The 24725-nt window shown below is 43.9% G+C and overlaps 1 protein-coding gene across 1 annotated transcript in view; it reads left to right on the top strand.

The window, feature by feature from the left end:
- Positions 1-24725, top strand: part of LOC311133981 (rho guanine nucleotide exchange factor 10-like protein) — a gene marked incomplete at both ends in the record, with an annotated part of 141111 nt that overhangs the window by 41823 nt on the left and 74563 nt on the right. The window contains one exon of the mRNA XM_084167606.1: positions 6256-6356. Coding sequence (XP_084023732.1) covers positions 6256-6356 — 101 coding nt within the window. The remainder of the gene's footprint in view (positions 1-6255; positions 6357-24725) is intronic.

Here is a 24725-nt window from a genome sequence, read left to right as displayed (position 1 = left end):
AACTAACTGTAAGAGCGTCTGCTAAATGACGTAAATGTAGCTTGATTGAGTCTCCGCGATCACTAGATCAGGATATTTAAGCCTCCATATACAGTGGGGAGAACAAGTATTTGATACACTGCTGATTTTGCAGGTTTTCCTACTTACAAAGCATGTAGAGGTCTGTCATTTTTATCATAGGTACACTTCAACTGTGAGAGATGGAATCTAAAACAAAAATCCAGAAAAACACATTGTATGACTTTTAAGTAATTCATTTGCATTTTATTGCATGACATAAGTATTTGATCACCTACCAACCAGTAAGAATTCCGGCTCTCACAGACCTGTTAGGTTTTCTTTAAAAAGCCCTCCTGTTCTCCACTCATTACCTGTATTAACTGCACCTGTTTGAACTCGTTACCTGTATAAAAGACACCTGTCCACACACTCAATCAAACAGACTCCAACCTCTCCACAATGGCCAAGACCAGAGAGCTGTGTAAGGACATCAGGGATACAATTGTAGACCTGCACAAGGCTGGGTTGGGCTACAGGACAATAAGCAAGCAGCTTGGTGAGAAGGCAACAACTGTTGGCGCAATTATTAGAAAATGGAAGAAGTTCAAGATGACGGTCAATGACCCTCGGTCTAGGGCTCCATGCAAGATCTCACCTCGTGGGGCATCAATGATCATGAGGAAGGTGAGGGATCAGCCCGAACTACACGGCAGGACCTGGTCAATGACCTGAAGAGAGCTGGGACCACTGTCTCAAAGAAAACCATTAGTAACACACTACGCCGTCATGGATTAAAATCCTGCAGCGCACGCAAGGTCCCCCTGCTCAAGCCAGCGCATGTCCAGGCCCGTCTGAAGGTTGCCAATGACCATCTGGATGATCCAGAGGAGGAATGTGAGAAGGTCATGTGGTCTGATGAGACAAAAATAGAGCTTTTTGGTCTAAACTCCACTCGCCGTGTTTGGAGGAAGAAGAAGGATGAGTACAACCCCAAGAACACCATCCCAACCGTGAAGCATGGAGGTGGAAACATCATTCTTTGGGGTTGCTTTTCTGCAAAGGGGACAGGATGACTGCACCGTATTGAGGGGAGGATGGATGGGGCCATGTATCGCGAGATCTTGGACAACAACCTCCTTCCCTCAGTAAGAGCATTGAAGATAGGTCGTGGCTGGATCTTCCAGCATGACAACGACCCGAAACACAGCCAGGGCAACTAAGGAGTGGCTCCGTAAGAAGCATCTCAAGGTCCTGGAGTTGCCTAGCCAGTCTCCAGACCTGAACCCAATAGAAAATCTTTGGAGGGAGCTGAAAGTCTGTATTGCCCAGCGACAGCCCCGAAACCTGAAGGATCTGGAGAAGGTCTGTATGGAGGAGTGGGCCAAAATCCCTGCTGCAGTGTGTGCAAACCTGGTCAAGACCTACAGGAAACGTATGATCTCTGTAATTGCAAACAAAGGTTTCTGTACCAAATATTAAGTTCAGATTTTCTGATGTATCAAATACTTATGTCATGCAATAAAATGCAAATGTGATTTTCTGGATTTTTGTTTTAGATTCCGTCTCTCACAGTTGAAGTGTACCTATGATAGAAATGACAGACCTCTACATGCTTTGTAAGTAGGAAAACCTGCAAAATCGGCAGTGTATCAAATACTTGTTCTCCCCACTGTATATCCCTCATCTACACAAAATTGAAAGCTCTCCCTCACTACCCCTGCTCATAGACACCCATCGGCTCTAGGATATGCAACCATTTCCCCTCTCACTCAATTAACAGCGTACCTTTCCAAACACAAAAATGCACACCACATGGTTGACTGCGGAGGAAATGGGCCGAGCGTGCAAACGCACCCACTTCCCACACCTGCCGCAAGGGGGAAAGGACGCCAGGGAGAACACAGGACCAACCCCAACAACCGTCCGCCAAAACAACTATTGCCCGCCAAAAAAGCCATGTTCTAATTAGTTGTATTTGAAGATGTATTATTCTGCTTGTTATCTTTTCTTGTTGTATAGTTTTATCCTTTTTTAAATACTATACTTACTATAAATGTTATTTAATATTCCAATCCCTATCATTGCTAGTATTGGGTGTTCCATTATTCAACTCCTCTATTACAACTTTTAGAATAGCCATGTGTCTCTGAACATTTAGTTGTCAATATATAGTTTATCGACCACAAGTGCCACACGTTTCCCTTTTAATCTATTTTCCTTGAAGATTGGATACAGAACTTTGCGCCTTTCTGCAATCCCTCTCTCTTTCTTTCTCTCTTTTCTTTCTCTCTCTCTCTGTGTGTCTCTCGCTCTCTCTGTGTGTCTCGCTCTCTGTGTCTCTCACTCTGTCTCTCTCTTTCTCTCTTTTCTCTATCACTATTTTGTTATCTCTTGTTCTCTCTCAATTCTCAATCATGCACACACGTTGATACTCTACACAGTCTTGTTCTGTCTCTATGAGAGCGGTGGAGGGAGAGTGGGTCCACAGCAGGGCACCCCTTTACTGAGTTGGTCCCCTCCTGTCATCCTGGGAGAGTTTCCAAGCAAGCAGCACATCACAGCCATCCCCTTCCTTCCCTCCATCCCTCCACACAGAGCCGGGACAGGCTGAGCTGAGGACGTGGGGGGAATCTCTACTGCTCAAAGGCACTGCCGTATGTGTGACAGCACATCATTAACATCTGCTTTAACTATGGCTGCTTTAATAGTGCTACACACACACACACACACACACACACACACACACACACACACATAGTCCAAATGTGGAAAGTACATCTTTGACTTGCTGCATGGCACATGCATCATTCACTCCCCTCGCAATGAGCAGCTAAGTTGTGACTTTCCCCGTCCATCCAGGTCTGGTCTAGGCACACTGAAGCTCTCACAAGAGCCTGTGACTGTGACCTCTCTCAGTGTCTGGAGAATAGGTGTGTTCCGGTTGCGTGACAGGCTCTCGCTCAGCACTCACTCCAACATCCGTCCCCTCTTTGTGCATTAATGTGTGCCTCAGCAGTGACCAGCAGCCATAAATCAGCCCGGGTCTGGGCTGTGGGCCTGGTCCTTGCTCCACACCGCTCCACTCTATTCCACCAGCATGCCTGTGCCTACTTCCCCATGCTGCCTGTGTACAAGCACACCTGTACTGCGCCTGTCAATCAGCCAGTGGGAGGACTCCAAGTCCACTTTGATTTGGAGCAGCGTCAGCATCAAGTATTACCCTCCCTGGCAATCTGATGAAGTGACCAGTTTCATTCTCATCTTTCTCCCCCTCTCTCTCCCCTCTTGCCTCATCTCTCTCTCTTTCTTCAGCAAATTGCTTCTGCTGTATTTAAACAGTGAAGGGTATGAATTACATCTCTGTATGAAAGCTCCACTTTTTCAACATGTCAAATAATTTGGAGATCTTACTCACGTCTTTCTGTCCTTGTCTTCTCTCAGTCTCTCACTCTGTCTGAGTGAATATGAATTGACAGCGGGCCGGGCAGCAGGCAGGTATGACAGAAGCAGATTCTCAGACTGCACACTGTTCTCCACTCAATTACCCTCTAATGATGTCTGAACGGCTGAATGTGAAATGCCTTCCATGTGTGTGTGTGTGTGTGTGTGTGTGTGTGCATCAAGAATGGCTCTTTAACAAGCAGGGCATTGGGTACAGTGACAAAGCACTTTCACACACACACACACACACACACGCACACACACACACACACACACACACACACACACACACACACAGAGAGACAGACAGAGAGAGAGAGAGGCTGAAATGAGTCACTGGGGATGTTTACTGCTGTTGTATCTTTTATCACTCAACCTGAAGCAAGTAGTATCTGTGTCCTTGTTTATTCAGGAAAAACGAACATTTAAGACAAGTATTGCATAGAGACTGCAAGGATGAGAGTGTGAGCAGGAAGAGTTGGTAAATGTAAAACTGTGTGCCGTTGTTGAGAGGTAACATGGTGGCTCAATCAAAGCTGCTGATCTCAGAGTGATCCACTACTGGAGGCCTATGACCTTTAAAAATTCCACACTGAGCTCCCCCTGTTCAAGGATCACATTATTCCCACATGCAGGCCAGAACGGTCAGCTTTTACCCAGGGTGTAAGAGGCATGTTGGGGGCCAAGGGGCGAGGAGCAGGGGGCGGAGTGGGGGTTCTGGCCTGTTAATCCAGCTCCCTGGCTCAATCTTTGTGTGTTAGCAGTTCACGCTCCCCTCTCATCCTTTCTCTTATCTGATCTGGGCGTCTCTACCTTCACATCACTTCCACCATCCTGATTGAAACAGGGGGAGGTGAAATGTGCTGTTTGTTATGGCTCCGTGGTTACAGGTCTCTTACTCCTTCAAATCAAATCAAAGTTTATTGATCGCATCCACAGTTTAGCAGATGTTATAGCGGGTGCAGAGAAATGCTTATGTTACTGGCTCCTAACTATGCAGTAAAATGTAGTACACAAATTATTATATATATTTTAAATAAAAATCAAGAAACGTCGGAACAAATCTAATTAACAACCCAAATAGCACTGTAACAGTAATCCAAAAGCAATCTATATGTACAGTATATACACCGGATGAATTTACACAAGATTTACTAAGAAGGATATGTATAGCTGTAGATATATTAGAGTGAGCTATGTCAAGAATCAAGTTGTTTTGATTTACCCCATATGTAACTCTGTGTTGTTGTTTTTATCACACTGCTTTGCTTTATCTTGGCCAGGTCGCAGTTGTAAATGAGAACTTGTTCTCAACTGGCTTACCTGGTTAAATAAAGGTGAAATAAATATAAAAAAATATATATAAAAAAGTATATAAATGAATATGCGGTGTGTATAAATAGTATTATTAAAGTATTATAATGAGCTATGTTGAAAAAACACTATGTCCAGTGGTTTAATCTCTCTATAACATGGGACAACAGCGAGTGTGCGTGTGTTTGTGAGTATGTGATAGCTTGTGTGTGTGAGTAGTGTGCATCACCCGGTAGACGGCAAGTGATGGCTGTTCAACAGTCTGATGGCCTGGTAATAGAAGCTGTTTTTTAGTCTCTTGGTCTTGGCACTGATGCACCTGTACTGTCACTGTCTGTCAGACGGTAGCTGAGTGAACAGTCCGTGGCTCGGGTGACTGAGGTCCTTAATGACCTTCTTGGCCTTCCTTTGATACCGAGTGCTGTAAATGTCCTGGAGGGCAGGCAGTATGTCCCCGGTGATGTTGGGCTGACCGCACCATCCTCTGGAAAACCATGCGGTTGAGGGCGGTGCAGTTGCCGTACCAGCCCGACAGAATGCTCTCAATGGTGCATCTGTAGAAGTTTGTGAGAGTCTTAGGGGCCATGCCGAATTTCTTCAGTGCCTGAGGTTGTAGAGGCGCTGTTGTGCCTTCTTCAACACGGTGTCGGTGTTGTGAGACCATTTCAGGTCCTCAATGATGTGCACGCCGAGGAACTTGAAGCTTTTGACCCTATACACTGCGGCCCTGTCGATGAGGATGGGGGCGTGCTCCCTCTTCTGTCTCCTGTAGTCCACGATCAGCTCCTTTGTTTTGTTTACGTTGAGGGAGAGGTCTCGACATCTCCTCCCTTTCCCTATCCTTCCGCTCCTCCTCATCCTGTCCCTAGAATGACACAAGGGAGGAGGCAGTCTTATAGTACAGTAGAGTATCTACAGTATGTCTTATTATCCCAGTGGGGGGTTTGTTTACAACATGTGTAAAATAGATAGGCCTACAGCATCGAATAGTCACATACGACTAAGCTTCTAAATAAAAAGCAGACCAGAATTTCATAATCACATAATCCAACCATATCACAATCCCATGGCATATCCAAACATACATCCATAGAACAGACCAGTTTACAGCAATGTCCTGATTTTGGGAAACTGATGGCCATAGACCTATATCTTATATGACCCTGCGTAGACCAAAAGAGAACTTGGCTTTATTGGATTTCAGTTTGAAAGTCTGAAATAGTACCTGTAACTTTTTCCTTGCTCTGTCAGTGAGAAGGAACTGGCCTTTTGCAGAACATTTGTATGTGGTATTTGTCTTTATGCATTGATTGGCTCTATGGAGCACTATCCCATTATTCCCACACCCTAAGGCTCTTCTCCAGTGCAGTGAATGACCCATAAAACACTGATGGGCTTTTAGCTGCTGCTTTGCTGTAGACAGTAGAACAATGGGCTTGATGAGGTCCCCACAGAGCATGAGTCAGTTGTTTTAAGTTGTGTGTGTGCATTCCCCTCCAGGTCGGGACGTCCCGTCAGCTTCATGGTGGTTTTCAACACCCCCAGCCCCCTCAGCAAGATCTCCTGGGTCAACCGCCTGCACCTGGCCAAGATCGCGCAGCGTGAGTACTACATTACATTACATGACCCTTCCTTACCCTTACTTAAACAAAACACCAGTTACATAATAAAAAGTTACAGCTGCAAAATACACACAGTGAATTGATTTCTATGGTGTTGTTTGGGCTTTATAGAGTAGTAGTTACAACATTTCACTCACAAATCCTTGCAAAAGAGCTGTAATATATTGGATAAGGTGGTTAAGGCAGCTGTGTGCTCCTGCTAAGGCACTTTCTGGTTTGTTTTACGGTCATTGGCTCAGTGAAAGTCTGGTGTTGTGTGTTATTGAATCACATTAACCAAAGACCTCCCCCATGGATAGTGTTCTCTATAATGTGTGCTTGGCCTCAGAGGCTAGGCCATATTGAGCTGAGCATGAAGGTACACACACAGTCTGAAGGGACTGCACCAGCACTGGTCCCTTTCCAGCAGGGAGCACCACTGTGATTTTCTTTCCTACTGCCTCTCCTTCCAGTCTCCCCCTTCCCCACTCCCCACTACCTATAGCCTGGCTCTATAGCCGGAGTGAATCCACCCAGTGATGCTGGAGGTTCATCAAGGCGTGCTCTGAGCAACTGACACTGGGCTAGCCAGCCAGGGCTTCTGCACATGATATTAATCTGATTGGCCATGGTGAAACTAGCATCACTACTATTTCCCTACATCCCCAGGCACTTCCCCCTGACTCACCCAAACACACATGCATACACACATACACTACTCATGGTTTTGTGTCTATGGTGTTGCTCTCTAAGCGTCCTGATAGTGTGTTGCTTGGGCCGGCTCTGTATTTAGGCTGCTTAAATCCCAGAGGCCGTTGGCTTCACAGTAAGCTCCCTTACACCAATCTGTAAAGGTTTCAAAGGAAGTTACTGGAACCAGATTAAACACCACAACATGAAATGCATTTTACAGATGAGCAGCCAGAGATGCAATTGAACATCATCCTGTTGTGGTGGTGAGGAATACCCAGCCCCAGGGACAACTTGCAAAGGGATCGATGGGGCTAGGACTAAATTTACTATTATGTGTTATAGGCTGAAGTAGTCATGTCTGTTTGGCTATCTATCCACAGTGTTAGTTTCTGTAGACATCTGGATATCTCTCTGTCCTCCGAAATGCCAGTGAAAAGACCAATAGAGTGGATCTCTGCATGGTGCTGCAGCTCTGTGTCTCACAGTGGGGCATGAGGTAGTGTGCTGAATAAGTCAGTGCTGGAGTACATCTGTAGGCTCTCCAGCAGAGCCCGTGGGGTGTTGTCTGACTGTCAGAAAGGCATCAAAAACATCAGGCAGGGAGGATCCTTTCAGTTGAGTATTCCACAGCACAGTAGCATCCACCGCCTTGCAGTGTTGCCCACACTTACATCAACAACACAGCAGTACTGATTAGGACAGGTGATCTATTGAAATTATGTACAGTAGCATATAGATAGCTTCTACAGTGAACTCCAAAGGTATTGGGACAGTGACACATAAAATGATACAATGACTATGAGGTTAACGTGCAGACTGTCAGCTTTAATGTGAGGGTATTTTCATCCATATTGGGTGAACCGTTTAGAAATTACAGCACTTTTTGTACATAGTCATCCCATTTTAGGGAACCAAAAGTATTGGGACAAATTCACTTATGGTTATTAAAGTAGTAAAAAGTGTAGTATTTGGTCCCATATCTATAACACCCAATGACTACATTAAGCTTTTGACTCTACAAACTTGTTGAATGCATTTGCTGTTTGTTTTGGTTGTGTTTCAGATTATTTTGTTAACGTGGACGAAATGCAAAACCAAATGACTCAACACATTTTAGAACCATTCTGAAAGCTTTAGTCTGCATAATATATTCTCAACCCCATTACCGTAGAAACAATATGGTTTTGTAAGACAACCTAGGACAACAGTGTGGAGATTTTGTTTGTTTGATATTTGTTAGGTATTTTGCTTTGAATTGTTTCCTCCCCTTCCCCAACTTTTGCCAAGTGTTTGTATTATCCGGTTATTACTTGGAGAGCGAGTGTTTTTGCAGAATAGATTGGTTGCACAACAACAACAAACCACCCCAAAGCCAATCTCACCATGCTTCTCAAGCTCAAGTTATTATAAATCTTTTAATGGTGATGAGCAAATAACAAAGTGGTTGTTGTGGTCTAAGTGGAAAGATCCCCAAAACACAGATAGCAGCTAGCTACTCAGTGAGATGGACAAACATTTCCAAAAGCCTATTAAAAGTTCAATATTAGGAATGTTTTTAATATAAAACATTATGACCTGCCATAAAATGTTCTCTCCATCATTTTACCTGCCTATATGCACTCTATATCCACTTATTTTTCTGGCTTCCTTATTCCTTATACTCAGTATTGCAGTAGTTACGTATAGATTAGTTTTATTACTGTAGGACTATACATTTAGACCTAACATATGTGGACACCTCTTCAAATTAGTGGATTCGGCTATTTCAGCCACACCTATTGCTGACAGGTGTATGAAATCAAGCACACAACCATGCAATCTCCATAGACAAACATTGGCTGTAGAATGGCCCGTACTGAAGACCTCATTGACATTCAATGTGGCACTGTCATAGGATGCCACCTTTCCAACAAGTCCGTTCTACTATAAAATTTCTGCCCTGCTAGATCTACCCCGGTCAACTGTAAGTGCTGTTATTGTGAAGTGGAAACGTCTAGGAGCAACAAAGGCTCAGCTTGAAATGATAGGCCACACAAGCTCACAGAATGGGACCGGCGAGTGCTGAAGCTCCTAGCGCATAAAAATTGTCTGTCCTCGGTTGAAACGCCCAATAACGAGTTCCAAACTGGCTCTGGAAGTAACGTCAGCACAATAACTGTTCATCGGGAGCTTCATGAAATGGGTTTCCAAGCAGCCACACACAAGCCTAAGATCACCATGCGCAATGCCAAGCCTCGGCTGGAGTGGTGTAAAGCTCACCGCCATTGGACTCTGGAGCAGTGGAAACGTGTTCTCTGGAGTGATGAATCACGCTTCACCATCTGGCAGTCCGATGGACGAATCTGGGTTTGGCGGATGCCAGGAAAACACTACCTGCCCCAATTCATAGTGCCAACTGAAAAGTTTGGTGGAGGAGGAATAATGGTCTGGGGCCGTTTTACATGGTTCGGGCTAGGCCCCTTAGTTCCAGTGTAGGGAAATCTTAACGCTACAGCATACAATGACATTCTAAATGATTCTGTGCTTCCAACTTTGTGGCAACAGTTTGGGGAAGGCCCTTTCCTGTTTCAGCATGACAATGCCCCCGTGCACAAAGCGAGGTCCATACAGAAATGGTTTGTCGAGATCGGTGTGGAAGAACTTGACTGGCCTGCACAGAGCCCTGACCTCAACCCCATCGAACACCTTTGGGATGAATTGGAATGCCAACTGCGAACCAGGCCTAATCACCCAACATCAGTACCCGACCTCACTAATGCTTTTGTGGCTGAATGGAAGCAAGTCCCCGCAGAAATGTTCTAACATCTAGTGGAAAGCCTTCCAGAAGAGTGGCTGTTATAGTAGCAAAGGAGGGACCAACTTCATATTCATGCCCATGATTTTGGAATGAGATGTTCGATGAGCAGGCGTCCACATGCTTTTGGCCAAGTGTACTTACACTTTACACAAAATACGACATAATGTCAAAGTGAAAAGAAAATTCTACAAATATTTACAAATTTAATAAAAATTCAATAACTAAAATATTGTCATTGCATAAGTATTCACCCCCTTTGTTTAGGCAAGCATACATTAGTTCAGGAGTAAAATGTGGCTTAACAAATGACATAATAAGTTACATGGAGTCACACTGTGTGATATAATAAGGATTGACATGATTCTCCTGTCCCCCATACACACAACATCTGTAAGGTTCCACAGTCAAGTATTGAATTTCAAGCACAGATTCAACTACAAAGAACAGGGAGCTTTTCCAAAGCCTTATAAAGAAGGGCAGTGATTGGTAGATGGGTAACAATAACACATCAGACATTGAATATTTCTTTAAGCATGCCAATTTAATAATTATGCTGTGGATGAGGTATTGAACCACCTAGACACATCAAAGATACAGTTATCCTTCTGAACTGAGCTGCAGGACAGGAAGGAAACTGCTCAGGGATATCATCATGAGGTGATTTTAAAACAGCTACAGAGTTCAATGGCTGTGATGGGAGAAAACTGAGGATGGATCAACAACATTGTAGTGACTCTACAATAATGACCTAAATGACAGAGTGAAAAGAAGAATACGAATATACAGAGTAAATATCTTCCAGAACAAGGCACTAAAGTAATTCTGAAAAATAAAAAACATGGGAAAGGAATACACATTTAGGCCTCATTATTGGGGCAAATCCAACACAACACATCACTGAGTAACTGCCACCTTATATTCAAGCATGGTGGTGGCTGCATCATGGTATGGGTATGCTTGACATTGACAAAGACTGGTGAGTTTTCCAGGATTAAAATAAATGGGATGGAGCTAAGCACATGCAAAATCCTAGAGGAAAACCTGCTTCAGTTTGCTTTACACCAGACCTATACCACAAGGCCAAATCTACACTGGAGTTGCTTACCAAGAAGACAGTGAATGTTCCTGAGTGGCCAAGTTTTGACTTAAATCTGCTTGAAAATATATGGCAAGACTAGGAAATTGCTGTCTAGCCATCATCCCCAACACCTTAACAGAGCTTGAAGAATTTAGAAAAGAATAATGTGCAAATATTGCACAATTTAGGTGTGCAAAGCCCTTAGAGACGTACCCAAGAAGACTCACAGCTGTAATCGCTGCAAAAGCTCTTTCTAACATGTATTGGTTCAGGGGGTGAATACTTATCTAATCAAAGTAAAGTATATTAGTGTTAATACAATTTAGGATTCAAGAAATCCCACTTTGACGTTACAAATAATTTTATGTAGATCCTTGACAAAAAATGACAATTAAATCAATTTTAATCCCACTTTGTAACAACATAAAATGTGAAGAAATCCAAGGGGCTACTTATGATAGGCATTGTAGGTGAAAATCCATTGAGACATTGTTAAGACCACGGTGTGAACAAAAATGATTTGCATCAACCTGGCCAGGATGTCAATTACATGTTAATTGCATTACACCCACACTTTGCTTTCCCATTTAACCAAATGTAATTACAATAAGGGAGTTGTTGATGTAATTTCACGGATGGCCTGCCGTCACTGGGCTCTTCTGTCATTTCATGGTGATGCAGGCCTGATGTGTGCTCTGGTGAGTCCTCTAGTTCAATCAGCAGTTGAACTCTACTCAGTTGTATCCTGTATGGACAGAGAGGGGTGCCATGCTCCAAATTGTCTCCAAATGGCTGATGCTCCAAATAGCAAACACTGCATGATTTAGTGAGTGATTAGACATCACAAAGCTCATTTTGGAGCCATACTCAGCCTTGTAGCTGTTTATTCTGTAACCCCCCATTTATATAACACACTTATATCCCTCAGGTATGTTTTCATGTACACTCCTTACTGTACCGCACAGAATGCACTTAGTGCCAATTTGCCAAATGCTATCCCCAAAGTGTACTTTCAAAACACATCAATCTCATCTCATTGCTTACACTTAAGCTACAGGAACATAATTGTATGCCTGAGGTACAATTTGAAGCACATTAATAGCATGAGTTGTCTTGTAGTGTAACTCTTTGTCTTGGGCATTAACATTATATATACAGTAGGAAAGTCTGCCAGTTATGATAAGTTTGCTGATGTAGAGGTTTTTACTTTGGATGCATTCAGCACTAAGGCCTTACATCACAGACAGAATATAGAACAGATGCCTCCAGTAAAAAACTTTTCGAGAGCTTGGGACGATAAGGTTCTATCTGCAAAAATATGATTCTGAGATATTGGTTTTACAGTTCCTAACCCTTATTGGTTTGAATGGTGTCAGCAATTTTTGTCTTGTATTCTTTTGGACTTAATAACATGAATTGGGGTATTTAGAATACTACATAGGTAGTGAACATTGAACAGAACACTACTGTAAACCGAGAACTGTTTTCAAAAAAATTTAACACAGCATCTACAGTGGTACAAATATATTATTGAATTTGATTTTAAAAAATACACTGTTTTAAAATGCATATGTTTATTAGGCTACTGTGCAGTCTGACAAAAACCAATAGGACAATGAGATGTTTACTGTAGCCTACATAGTAAACATAGTAAAGTGCCTAATTCCTTACATAAGGGCGAGCAGGCCATGTCCAGACTTTCTCGTTGACCTCAAGTACTCATTAACTCTGTCTTTAATGCTTTTTCCGCTCTGGACCAATGCATCAGCTGTCGCCCATATCTCTGCCCTCAGAGAATGTTTCTTTCTACTGGTCTGCCTTCAATGACTCGATCTTGGTCTTCAAAGTTTGAATCTGATCCATGTGCACGTTCATCAGATGAGCAGCATGGTACTGCCCTGAGCCCCCATCGATTACAGTGGCCTATGATAGAAACAGTAGACAAATTATGAATTACAAGTGACTCCTACACACAAATGCTGCGTACAGAAACACATTTTAAGAATCTAACAAAACTCAACGCTTTCTTGGGAACCATGCGTTTTTTCGGTGGGCCCGTTGTCCAGCCCTTTGTCCACTGATCTCCACGGATGGTTGTCGGCATGGTTGTATGATCTGCAAACACACATTCACGTTTTTAGTACACAATTATCGATTTTATTACACAGTATGCCTACACGTTGATAGGCTATGTATTTTTTTTTTTAAGAAAATGACCTGAAACCAAAATATCTTTATTTTTGGTGATCCTCAAAGCTGGCGAGACATTCAATGATGTCATCTTCACGGACGAATCAACCGTGGCCCTTGAGCAATTTGCTACAGAAAAAAAGGAAGAAGATCAAGCAAGCCGAGTCCCAAGCATCCCCTCAAACTTCATGTGTGGGGAGCAATTTCTCGCCAGGGACCAGGCCTATATTTGATTTTTGATGGTAAATTTAGCTATTTACAAAGAAAAAGGTTACATAAAATATTGTAGTTGATGTAGTTGAAATAAACATCTGCATTTTGAAAGAGTTTTTTTCATCATTATTTTATTAACAAAAGCATAAATATGTTGATGAACAAATACTGTATATGCGTCTATAAGCGTGTTACATGGTCCAGTTACAACTTCTTCTGACAAAGTGTATTTTTTGTGGGGTGAAATTGCTTTATCCAACATTTTGCAGTTGCATGAGGTTTGGCGATCACAGAATCAGTAGGATGTTAAACAAACACTCTAATAGGCAACAGAAGCAGGAACAGCATAGGGCTGAGTGACTCACTCATTCCTAGCTTTCGTTCAAAATAAGTTATATTGTAATGCAGGGTTAAAGACATTCTTTCTGATTGTCTTTAGCATGCTGTCTCTCCTCTCGCTACAGATAATTTCGTTTGAATTATTATGTGGATTATAATAAATGTATATATTTGTAAGGGTTCATGCATTTTTCGTTAGTGCAAATCTGGTCTGTGATATTGAGTTAGAAATGTAAAACTTTAGAGTACTTAAGCATCGAATACATTGCAAGTTTTCCCTTTTTTGGCCATTAGGTTACACTTTACAATAGGACTCAACTCTGACTGACCGCAGTATCAATCGGTAGTCTAAACTGTGGCACAAATCGGGGGATTTTTCACACCTAGCCAAGCTATTAGACAATACTTTCGTAAATTAATGGAGGTGTGAATGTTTCAGTCAGTCTCTCTCATATCGGACTAGAGTCCTGCATCAGGCAAAAAAAATCAGCTGCCAGCTATTGTGAAAGAATACTTGTGGATCTTATTGATTTCCTCTATCACTTCAAAATGCCTACTGTCCACCTGGTAATTGTGTGGTTACAAAGGATAAAGTGTCACCTTCAGATTAATGTGTGGTTTCAGAGAGAAGCCAGCTGGAAGCCTGCGACCAGGCACGGTGGATGACATCCTTTTCCTGCACAGCAATTTGAAGAAATCCAGTGATGAATGGACTGTTTTTGAAGTTATTGTTTTAGTATATTTATTTGTTATCTAATATTAGAAGGCTCTTTAAAGCGATTTGAGTTGACAATGTGCCGCATATCATTGTGAATTTTTTTTTTTAATCTGTTCTTAATTCATGGCTTGGTTTCTTTTTAGCCAAATGTTGAATAGACATGCAGTCAAATGAATTAATGCAGGGAGGAAAAGAGGAATAATAGCCTACTGTATGTAGTCATAAAAACAATTAGGCTAAATAAATTGGATATTATTTTGTTGGGTAACGGATCGGCTCTCGGAACTCATTAAGAGGCGGCTTCTATCTTCAATATAATCATTCATTCAGAAGGTTAAACCCATTGGTCTTAGGCCTGCAGTAAATTAAATTAGATTACCAGGTTCATTTTTCAATAGGTTATAATAATCCATGCCTTCTGGGAATGTTATAAAGTCCAAAAGTTATGGATGGAGTTAGAAATGTGGCTGTCAGAAGTATTAAAATCAACCAATGTCAGCCTTTAAATGCTTTATTATCCAAATGTTGAAAGTGCGTGTGGGTCGACAGAGAGAAACAAAATGGTGCAGTTTGAGGCCATGTGGCAGAGAGTGATGTGGGCGCTGGAGATGGGGGTGTGAGCAGGTGGGTCTGGTCAGGTGTGATGTAGTTGTTTTTTGTATGTGTATGTTTTGTATTGTCTAAAAATCTCAAATCAAATTGTTTAAAAAAAAATTGATAAGGAAAAATGACAAGCTTGCAACACGCATCTGATTATTCATTATGAATAGGATTTATTTGATTTATTTAATTTACATTCTTCATTGTAACCACAATGTCACAAATAATTGAACACACACAACATAAGCAGATTAACTTGGTCAAAACATTTATTTATTAAAGACTATCAGAAAGAATGTTGGTACTTATTTATTTTGATCCAAAGCCACGAATAAGTGAGTCACTCAGCTTTATGCTGACAAATATAGCTTTATGCTGCGAAATAGCCTACTAAATAGGCCAAGCCTAAACAAATATATTAAATTGCCTAAATAAACAAGTACATTTTACATAAATAATACATAAATAAATGAAGTAGCTCAGGTCTTGAAAATATGGGCAACCCTTTCCCCTCCCTATCCTCGCTGGACTCTCTTTCAATCAGTTTCTTCTTCACATCAGCAAAGAAGGACTCCGTGTTTCAGAAACTCACTTTACATAGAGGGGCTATCACTCTTTCACACTGTGGTAAATAAAGGCAGTTTGTTATTTAGAATAATTTATTTCTGTTTTTAGAGGGAGAGAAACCAAAAGCCCACCATGCCTATTTTTTGAAAATCGTCAGTCCACATGTGAATTGTAATTGTGCCATTGTATTTACCCAAGTTCTCTCTCAACTCCGGGACCACCCGCCAGCAATTCTTTTTTTGCCTGATGCCACTTGTGATAGTGTGGTGCAATGACAGAATGATGCAATTTACCACAATCTGCCACCATCTACCACAAACGGTCGCGGCATAAGCTTGAAACGTTTAAAGGAAGAGCCACTGTATGTCAATAACTCTATCTTGACAATTATAACCTTATAGTACCAAGCTCTCGAATTGTGTCACTTTGGGACCACATGTGGTGCCATTATGAGGCCTGGAAATGGAATGGGAAAATTGCTCAACAGTGGTGCTGCAGCACACTCAGAACCCGGGAAAGCTACATGTTCCGCAGCATCTCCTATACCGCTTCAATTGGGACTACTGTTTCTGAGAGGGTCCTATAATAACATGGCCAGGAGCATAGCCTAATAATTAATAGGTTGATTTTGTGCAGAATAATGAATTACTATTTAAATGTATTGACTCCCAGCCTTTCCAGGCAAGGTTATGACTGCTGATTTGATGGCCACACAAGCAGAGCAGACAAGTGAGAGGAGTTGAGGCGCCAGAGACAGAGAGACGGAGGAATGGATAGAGGCAAGAAGAGAGAGGTTGAAAGGAGGGATGGGGGGTGGAAAGGATGATTGAGACAAGCAATCAGTCCCACCACAGGGAGCAGAGGGCAGGCATGGGGCTGTTGCCTGTGGTTACCTTGCTATCTCTTAAGTGTGTCAGACTCTCCTCTTCCCCAGCAGCCGATTGATAGACAACGCCTGAGGAGTGGAGTGTGGCTTGACTGTCCTGGCACACACTCTAAGACACCCTTTTAAAGAGATTCTTCAGTAGTTTTGCATACTTTTTAGCCAGTAGATCTGAAAGTAGCACTCACAAGCCAAAAGTGGTCCGGAAATTGTGTACTACTGTAGTCACATACAGTCAGGTCTATAAATATTTGGACATTGACCAAGTTATAATTATTTTAGCTGTCTACCACAGCATATTGGAGTTGAAATTAAATAATGAATATGAGCTGAAAGTGCAGACTTTCAGCTTTAATTTGAGGGTATTTACATCCAAATCGGGTGAACGGTGTAGGAATTACAGCACTTTTTATATGTGGTCCCCCCCCCCCTTTTTTTTAAAGGACCAAAAGTAATTGGACAATTGGCTGCTCAGCTGTTCCATGGCCAGGTGTGTGTTATTCCCTCATTAGTTAATTTACAAGTGTGGCATTTGCATTTGGAATCTGTTGCTGTTAATCCTTAATATGAAGTCCAAGGAGCTGTCACTGCCAGTAAAGCAATCCATCATTAGGCTGAAAAATCAAAACAAACCCATCAGAGAGATATCAAAAACATTAAGTGTGGCCAAATCAACTATTTGGTGCACTCTTAAAAAGAAAGAACGTACTGGTGAGCTCAGGAACACCAAAAGGCCCGGAAGACCACGGAAAACAACTGTGGTGGATGACAAAATAATTATTTCCCTGGTGAAGAAAAACCCCTTCACAACAATTGGCCAGATCAAGAACACCCTCCAGGAGGTAGGCGTATCTGTGTCAAAGTCAACAATCAAGAGAAGACTTCACCAGAGTAAATACAGAGGGTTTACCACAAGATGTAAACCATTGGTATGCCTCAAAAACAGGAAGACCAGATTAGAGTTTGCCAAAAAAACATCTATAAAAGCCTGTACAGTTCTGGAACAACATCCTATGGACAGATGTGACAAAGATCAACTTATACCAGAATGATGGGAATAGAAGAGTATGGAGAAGGGAAGGAACTGCTCATGATCCGAAGCATACCACCTCATCTGTGAAACATGGTGGAGGTAGTTTTATGGCATAGGCATGTATGGCTGCCAATGGAACTGCTTCCCTTGTATTTATTGATGATTTAACTGCTGACAAAAGCAGCAGGATGAATTCTGAAGTGTTTAGGGCTATATTATCTGCTCAGATTCAGCCAAATGCTTCAAAACTCATTAGACTGTGCTTCACAGTGCAGATGGACAATGACCTGAAGCATACTGCGAAAGCAACCCAATACTTTTTTAAGGTAAAGAAGTGGAATGTTCTGCAATGGCCAAGTCAATCATCTGACCTGAATCCAATTGAGCATGCATTTCACTTGCTGAAGGGAAAACTGAAGGCAGAACGCCCCAAGAACAAGCAGGAACTGACCACAGCTGCAGGAAAGGCCTGGCAGAGCATCACCAGGGAAGAAACCCAGCATCTGGTGATGTCTATGGGTTACAGACTTCAGGCAGTCATTGACTGCAAAGGATTTGCAACCAAGTATTAAAACTCACAATTTAATTTATGATTGTTAGTTTGTCCAATTACTTTTGAGCCCCTAAAATTGGGGGGCTATGTATAAAAATGGTTGTAATTCCTATACGGTTCATACAATAATTTTGACAAAACCCTTAAATGAAAGATGAAAGTCTACACTCAAAGCACATCTTGATTGTTTCCTTTCAAATCCATTTTGGTGGTGTACAGAGCCAAAATGATGCAAATTGTGTCGCTGTCCAAATACTTATGGACCTGACTGTATGTGCAGATATGTGTACCACGTCATTGCTCTCTCTCTCACTCTGATATGTGTGCGTCTTACTAGCTGTCACTCAAATAGCGAGGGGCTGAACCTCATTGGATGGAACTCGAATTGCTAGGGGGCTGGCCTACGTTGGGGAAAATGTAGGGAAAATGGCGCTGCACAGCTTCCAGTAAACAGTTGCTTTCAAACTAGGGATTTCATGGCTAATTGAGGTTAGACAGAAATTCTGCTCATAGATTATGTAGGTATGAACTACACATTGACACATCCAGCCCAAAGTGGGAGGTTTAAAAAATACTTATAATTCCACCCCACAGAATACAGTACCGGACCGTATCTTTGGAGAGCCAAAAACCTTTCGACCACTAATGCAGCACCTTTTTTTAACCATGGCACACCTTGATGGGATATAAAATTCTGCAGCACACCTACAATTTCCCTATTATTTAGTTAGTGCTACTGACCTCCATCTCATCTGATCCATACTGCAAATCATCTCATTTCTGTGACAATAATTTTTCATAGATTAAATATGGTTTATTTGAAATATTTTCATAGTTTTCATAGTTCCTTACTCATGTTGGTTAATTTGTGTGTACCCCTTTAAGAGCGTCCCGTGAAAGTGCAACAGAAAGAAAAACATGTAGCTCTGGTAAAATAGGTATTTTAGTTTTTAATGGTTTGGGCTACAGATGAGCGGTTTTCTGCATTGTAAAGGTGCATCAACCACAGACACAAAGGGGATACTTTGTCAGTGGCAGATTTTGTTTTTTGCATGCGCTACAGACTGCTATATCGGTCCACTAATACAGGACTAGTAAAGGACCAGAGCACTACTTTTGTGTAGATTTTTAAAAATTAATTGTATTAAAATTTTAATTCAGATTTTTCTGGGGGTGTTGCAGCACCCTCAGCACCCCTACTTCCCGTGGCTATGGCAGAGGCTGTGGTATAGCTAAGCCAAAAGTAATATATTAAGAAATAAATGACTCTGGCTAAGCGTAATCAGACTTGCCTGTGATAATGGTTTTCATAGAAGTACAGTTATTCAAATGACTTTGCTTGTGATGCGCGGCCCTCAAATGATATAAATGATAACAACAGCCTGAGCACACTGGACTTGAAACAACAATACAGATCTAACCATGTGCCATGTAATGTATTATCTGACCGGCACGAGTGCTCCCAAGTACAAATTCCATGTGCATTTCACAGGTCACGTTTATAAGAGAGTGTTCAAAAAATATATTTGGAAAAGTTTTCCGGTTGGGAACCACTGCAATAGTTTGTGCATGGTATTGTTGTTTCTAGCTCATTAACATATTTTGAGGCATGCCTTAATATAATGTAATATATTGTTGCACCCGTGAGTGAGAATGCTGTACCAATTAAACTCCTATGTGGTTATAGTGCTCCATCAATTTAAAATGTATAGGGGACAGATTGTAGTGGCAGCAAGTCTTAAACCTTAAATGGTTGAGCATTTTGCCATGTCCTTTTGATCTCTTTTGCACCGTAGTGTCCCCTTTACAGTGTAGCATTGACACCTCTGTGGCGTCATTGTCACGTTCGTGTACAGGATTGGACCAAGGTGCAGCGTGGAATGCATACATGTTTATTTATTAATTAAACACCGACAAAACAACAAAAGCAACGTAACGTGAAGCTCACAATGGCGACACACAAACAAGCCAAACAAGAGTCAAGATCCCACAACATAGGTAGGCAAAATGGCAACCTAAGTATGATCCCCAATCAGAGACAATGATTGACAGCTGCCTCTGATTGGGAACCACACCCGGCCAACATAGATCTACAATAACATAGAATGTACACATAGAAATACACACCCTGACCAAACCAACTAAAGAAAACCGGTCTCTCAAGGCCAGGGCGTGACAGTACCCCTCCCCCCCAAAGGTGCGGACTCCGGCCACAAAACCTAACTTAACAGGGGAGGGTCCGGGTGGGCATCTAGCCTCAGTGGCGGCTCCGGCTCCGGGCGTGACGTCCTCTCCCTTACTGCCTCCCCGTTGCACCCCTGGTCCAGTCTGGACCTCGGCGCGATGCTTCCCCTCTCAGTCCTCCCACGAAGCACCATGCCCTGTCTGGACCCTGATGTGGGAGGCCCCGACCCTGGAGAGGGGCTGAAGTCTGGGCCTGGACCGGCAATCCCCCCACGATACACCAAGCCCTGTCTGGACCCTGGTGTGGGAGGCCCCGACCCTGGAGAGGGGTTGACGTCTGGTTCTGGAGTGGAGCCGCTGACCGGAGCTGAACTGGACCCCGGTGGAGCAGACTGCTCTGGCTCTGGACTGGAGCAGCTGACCAGAGCTGGACTGGGCACCGGTGGAGCGGACTGCTCTGGCACCAGCCGTACCGGGCTGGGGACACGCACTACTGGTCTGGTGCGAGGAACAGGCACGGGCCGCTCCGGGCTGGGAACACGCACCACTGGTCTGGTGCGAGGAACAGGCACGGGCCGCACCGGGCGGGGGAAACAAACCACTGGTCAGGTGCGGGGAGCAGGTACGGGGCGTACCGGGCTGGCGATCGGCACCACTGGTTTGGTGCGAGGAACAGGCACGGGCCGTACCGGACTGGATTCACGCACCACTGGTTTGGTGCGAGGAACAGGCACGGGCCGCACCGGGCTGGGGACATGCACCACTGGTCTGGTGCGAGGAACAGGCACCGGCCGCACCGGGCTGGGGACACGCACCACTGGTCTGGTGCGAGGAACAGGCACGGGCCGCACCGGGCTGGGAACACGCACCCCTGGTCTGGTGCAAGGAGCAGGCACGGGCCGTGCCGGACTGGAGACACGCACCACTGGTCTGGTGCGGGAAGCAGGTACGGGGCGCACCGGGCTGGGAACACGCACCCCTGGTCTAGTGCAAGGAGCAGGCACGGGCCGTGCCGGGCTGGCGACCCGCACCACTGGTTTGGTGCGGGGAGCAGGTACGGGCCGTACCGGACTGGATACACGCACCACTGGTTTAGTGCGGGGAGCAGGTACGGGGCGTACAGGACTGGGGACACGCACCTGTGGTGCGAAGAGCAGGAACAACCCATCCTGGCTGAACGCTCATTTTAGCCCGACAAGAGCGGGATGCGGGCACCACTCGCACCGGGCTGTGAATGCGCACTGGAGATACAGTGCACATCACAGCAGAACAGGGTGCCTGTATGGTCCCACGCTCCTTCTGTTGCCTGGCCAGCTCCTCTCTCCTTGCATCCACTGACTCCTTCTCCCTTTGGGCCTCCTGCAGCGCCTCCTTCTGAAGTGAGAGCCCCTGCTCCCTCTTCTCTAACAGCTGCCATAATGTGGTGGCCTCCTCTCTCATATTGCTGATCCGCAGGTCTTGGAGGACCTCTACAATAGCGGCCTCCTCCTCCACAGTCAGCCCTTTCACAGCCTCCTGTTGCATTGTCGACCACCCCGTGTGCCCCCCAATTTTTTTTTCTTGGGGTTGCCTCTCGGGTCTCCTTCGGCGTTTCACATTTTGGAGTCGCCGTCGATCCGGACTCCAGCCCTCCTCCATTACCTCACCGTAACGGACGGTTTCCTCCTCGGTAATTTTCCCCCAACCGAGGAGGACATCTACCAATGTTGCTTCCTGCTGTGTCCAGGGTGTTTGCTCCTCCTGGGCACGCTGCTTGGTCCGTTGGTGGTGGGATCTTCTGTCACATTCGTTGAGTACAGGATTGGACCAAGGTGCAGCGTGGAATGCATACATGTTTATTTATTAATTAAACACTGACAAAACAACAAAAGCAACGTAACGTGAAGCTCACAATGGCGACACACAAACAAACAAGCCAAACAAGAGTCAAGATCCCACAACATAGGTAGGCAAAATGGCTACCTAAGTATGATCCCCAATCAGAGACAATGATCGACAGCTGCCTCTGATTGGGAACCAGACCCGGTCAACATAGATCTACAATAACATAGAATGTACACATAGAAATACACACCCTGACCAAACCAACTAAAGAAAACCGGTCTCTCAAGGCCAGGGCGTGACAGTCATTCAATGTATCTCCTTCAATTTCAAAGCAAGAGGGCTCACGTTACGTATTATGGTTGTTATGGCAACTGCAAGTTTATTTGCCCTGCTCAAGCAACATCAATTTCTATATGTTTTTTGTTGTAATTAAGAAAGATGGAAAGATGCGTAGTGATGATGACTCAAACACAAACAGTAAAGCCGTTGCCACATGCTCCACTGTATGCTGCTAAGCTTTAGAATTTCTGCAACCCGAAATGATACTGTCAGACCGCAAAGATTATCTCAACATCTCACTGTGCTCAAACAGTGGGAAATGTTTTTGATGAGTAAACATTATCAGTGATTTAATTAACAAATCCCTCTCTTGCATTGATCCCTGGGAAATATCAATTGCACTGGTACATTTAATTAGTCTTTAACTTTGTGTCACAGGGTTGATAGACCACTGCACTCTGCAAATTAATCATCATCAGCAAAAGACTGTTAACACAAGCCTGATTTGAATAAAACAACACAACCGGAGAAACTAAACCTCTGTGGAGTGGCTTGAATGCACATTCCCATGTTGAGATCAATCCCCATTTCAACTCCTGTCTATTGAATTGGACATGTAAATTTGTCACAGGATGGTATTGAATTCTTGAATGGAGTAGAATTTGGATGGAATTGATCCCAACTCCCACCACGTGAATAGGCTTCCAAATAGAACAGATCACACCGAGTATGAATAGTTGAAGGTCAAAATACAGCAGTTAAACTTGAACAACAGCTAGAGAGCTCTCATTCATTAAACCAAAGGTGGTAGAATGTGTTTGAATTAAAAACCCAAAGTGGGAGCAGATCGTACATGGCCTAGTCCAATTGATGATCCTGAGTGGTCCTCTGTAGCTCAGCTGGTAGAGCATGGCGCTTGTAACGCCAAGGTAGTGGGTTCAATCCCCGGGACCACCCATACACAAAAAAAATGTATGCACGCATGACTGTAAGTCGCTTTGGATAAAAGCGTCTGCTAAATGGCATATTATTATGAAGCTTTAAAGACAGTTACCCAACATGCATTGCACTACATTTGATCAAGTCAAGGCCTGACATTTTGATGAATTCAGTTGAGTATTCTTTTGCTAATGGTTTAGCTATTCAAAATCACAATGACTCCTACATGTTCAATATAAGGTTCTTTTGGAGCAGCTTTTTGATAGTTCAATGCAATGAATTGCTTGACTTCTATGGCAAGGGTATTTTGAAAAGGCCATTTTACATTTTACATTTACAGCCTTTAGCAGACGCTCTTATCCAGAGCGACTTACACATTGGTGCATTCAACTTATGATAGCCAGTGGGACAACCACCTTTTTAAAATTGTATTTATTTATGGGGTTGGGGGAAGAAGGATTACTTTATACTATTCCAGGTATTTCTTAAAGAGGTAGGGTTTCAAGTGTCTCCAGAAGGTGGTCAGTGACTCCGCTGTCCTGGCGTCGTGGGGGAGCTTGTTCCACCATTGGGGTGCCAGAGCAGCGAATAGCTTTGACTGGGCTGAGCGGGAACTGTGCTTCCGTAGAGGTAGGGGAGCTAGCAGGCCAGAGGTGGATGAACGTTAGTGCCCTCGTTTCTGATCAAAGCCTGAAGGTAAGGAGGTGCCGTTCCCCTCACAGCTCCGTAGGCAAGCACCATGGTCTTGTAGTAGATGCGAGCCTCAACTGGAAGCCAGTGGAGTGTGCGTAGGAGTGGGATGACATGAGAGAACTTGGGAAGGTTGAACACCAGACGGGCTGCAGCGTTCTGGATGAGTTGTAGGGGTTTAATGGCACAGGCAGGGAGCCCAGCCAACAGCGAGTTGCAGTAATTCAGACGGGAGATGACAAGTGCCTGGATTAGGACCTGTGCCGCTTTCTGTGTAAGGTAGGGTCGTACTCTGCGAATGTTGTAGAGCATGAACCTGCAGGATCGGGTCACCGCTTTGATGTTAGCGGAGAACTACAGGGTGTTGTCCAGGGTCATGCCAAGGTTCGTTGCACTCTGGGAGGAGGACACAATGGAGTTGTCAACCGTGATGGCGAGATCATGGAGCGGGCAGTCCTTCCCCAGGAGAAAGAGCAGCTCCGTCTTGCCAAGGTTCACCTTGAGGTGGTGATCCGACATCCACACTGATATGTCTACCAGACATGCAGAGATGCGATTCGCCACCTGGTTATCAGAAGGGGGAAAGGAGAAAATTAATTGTGTGTCGTCTGCGTAGCAATGATAGGACAAACCATGTGAGGATATGACAGAGCCAAGAGACTTGGTGTATAGAGAGAATAGGAGAAGGCCTAGAACTGAGCCCTGGGGGACCCCAGTGGTGAGAGCACGTGGTGCAGTGACAGATTCTCGCCACGCCACCTGGTAGGAGCGACCGGTCAGGTAGGACGC

Source organism: Coregonus lavaretus (genome assembly GCF_964263955.1).
Source record: "Coregonus lavaretus genome assembly, chromosome: 8".
NCBI classification, from domain to species: Eukaryota; Metazoa; Chordata; class Actinopteri; order Salmoniformes; family Salmonidae; genus Coregonus; species Coregonus lavaretus.
This window is presented reverse-complemented; position numbering and strand designations above follow the sequence as displayed.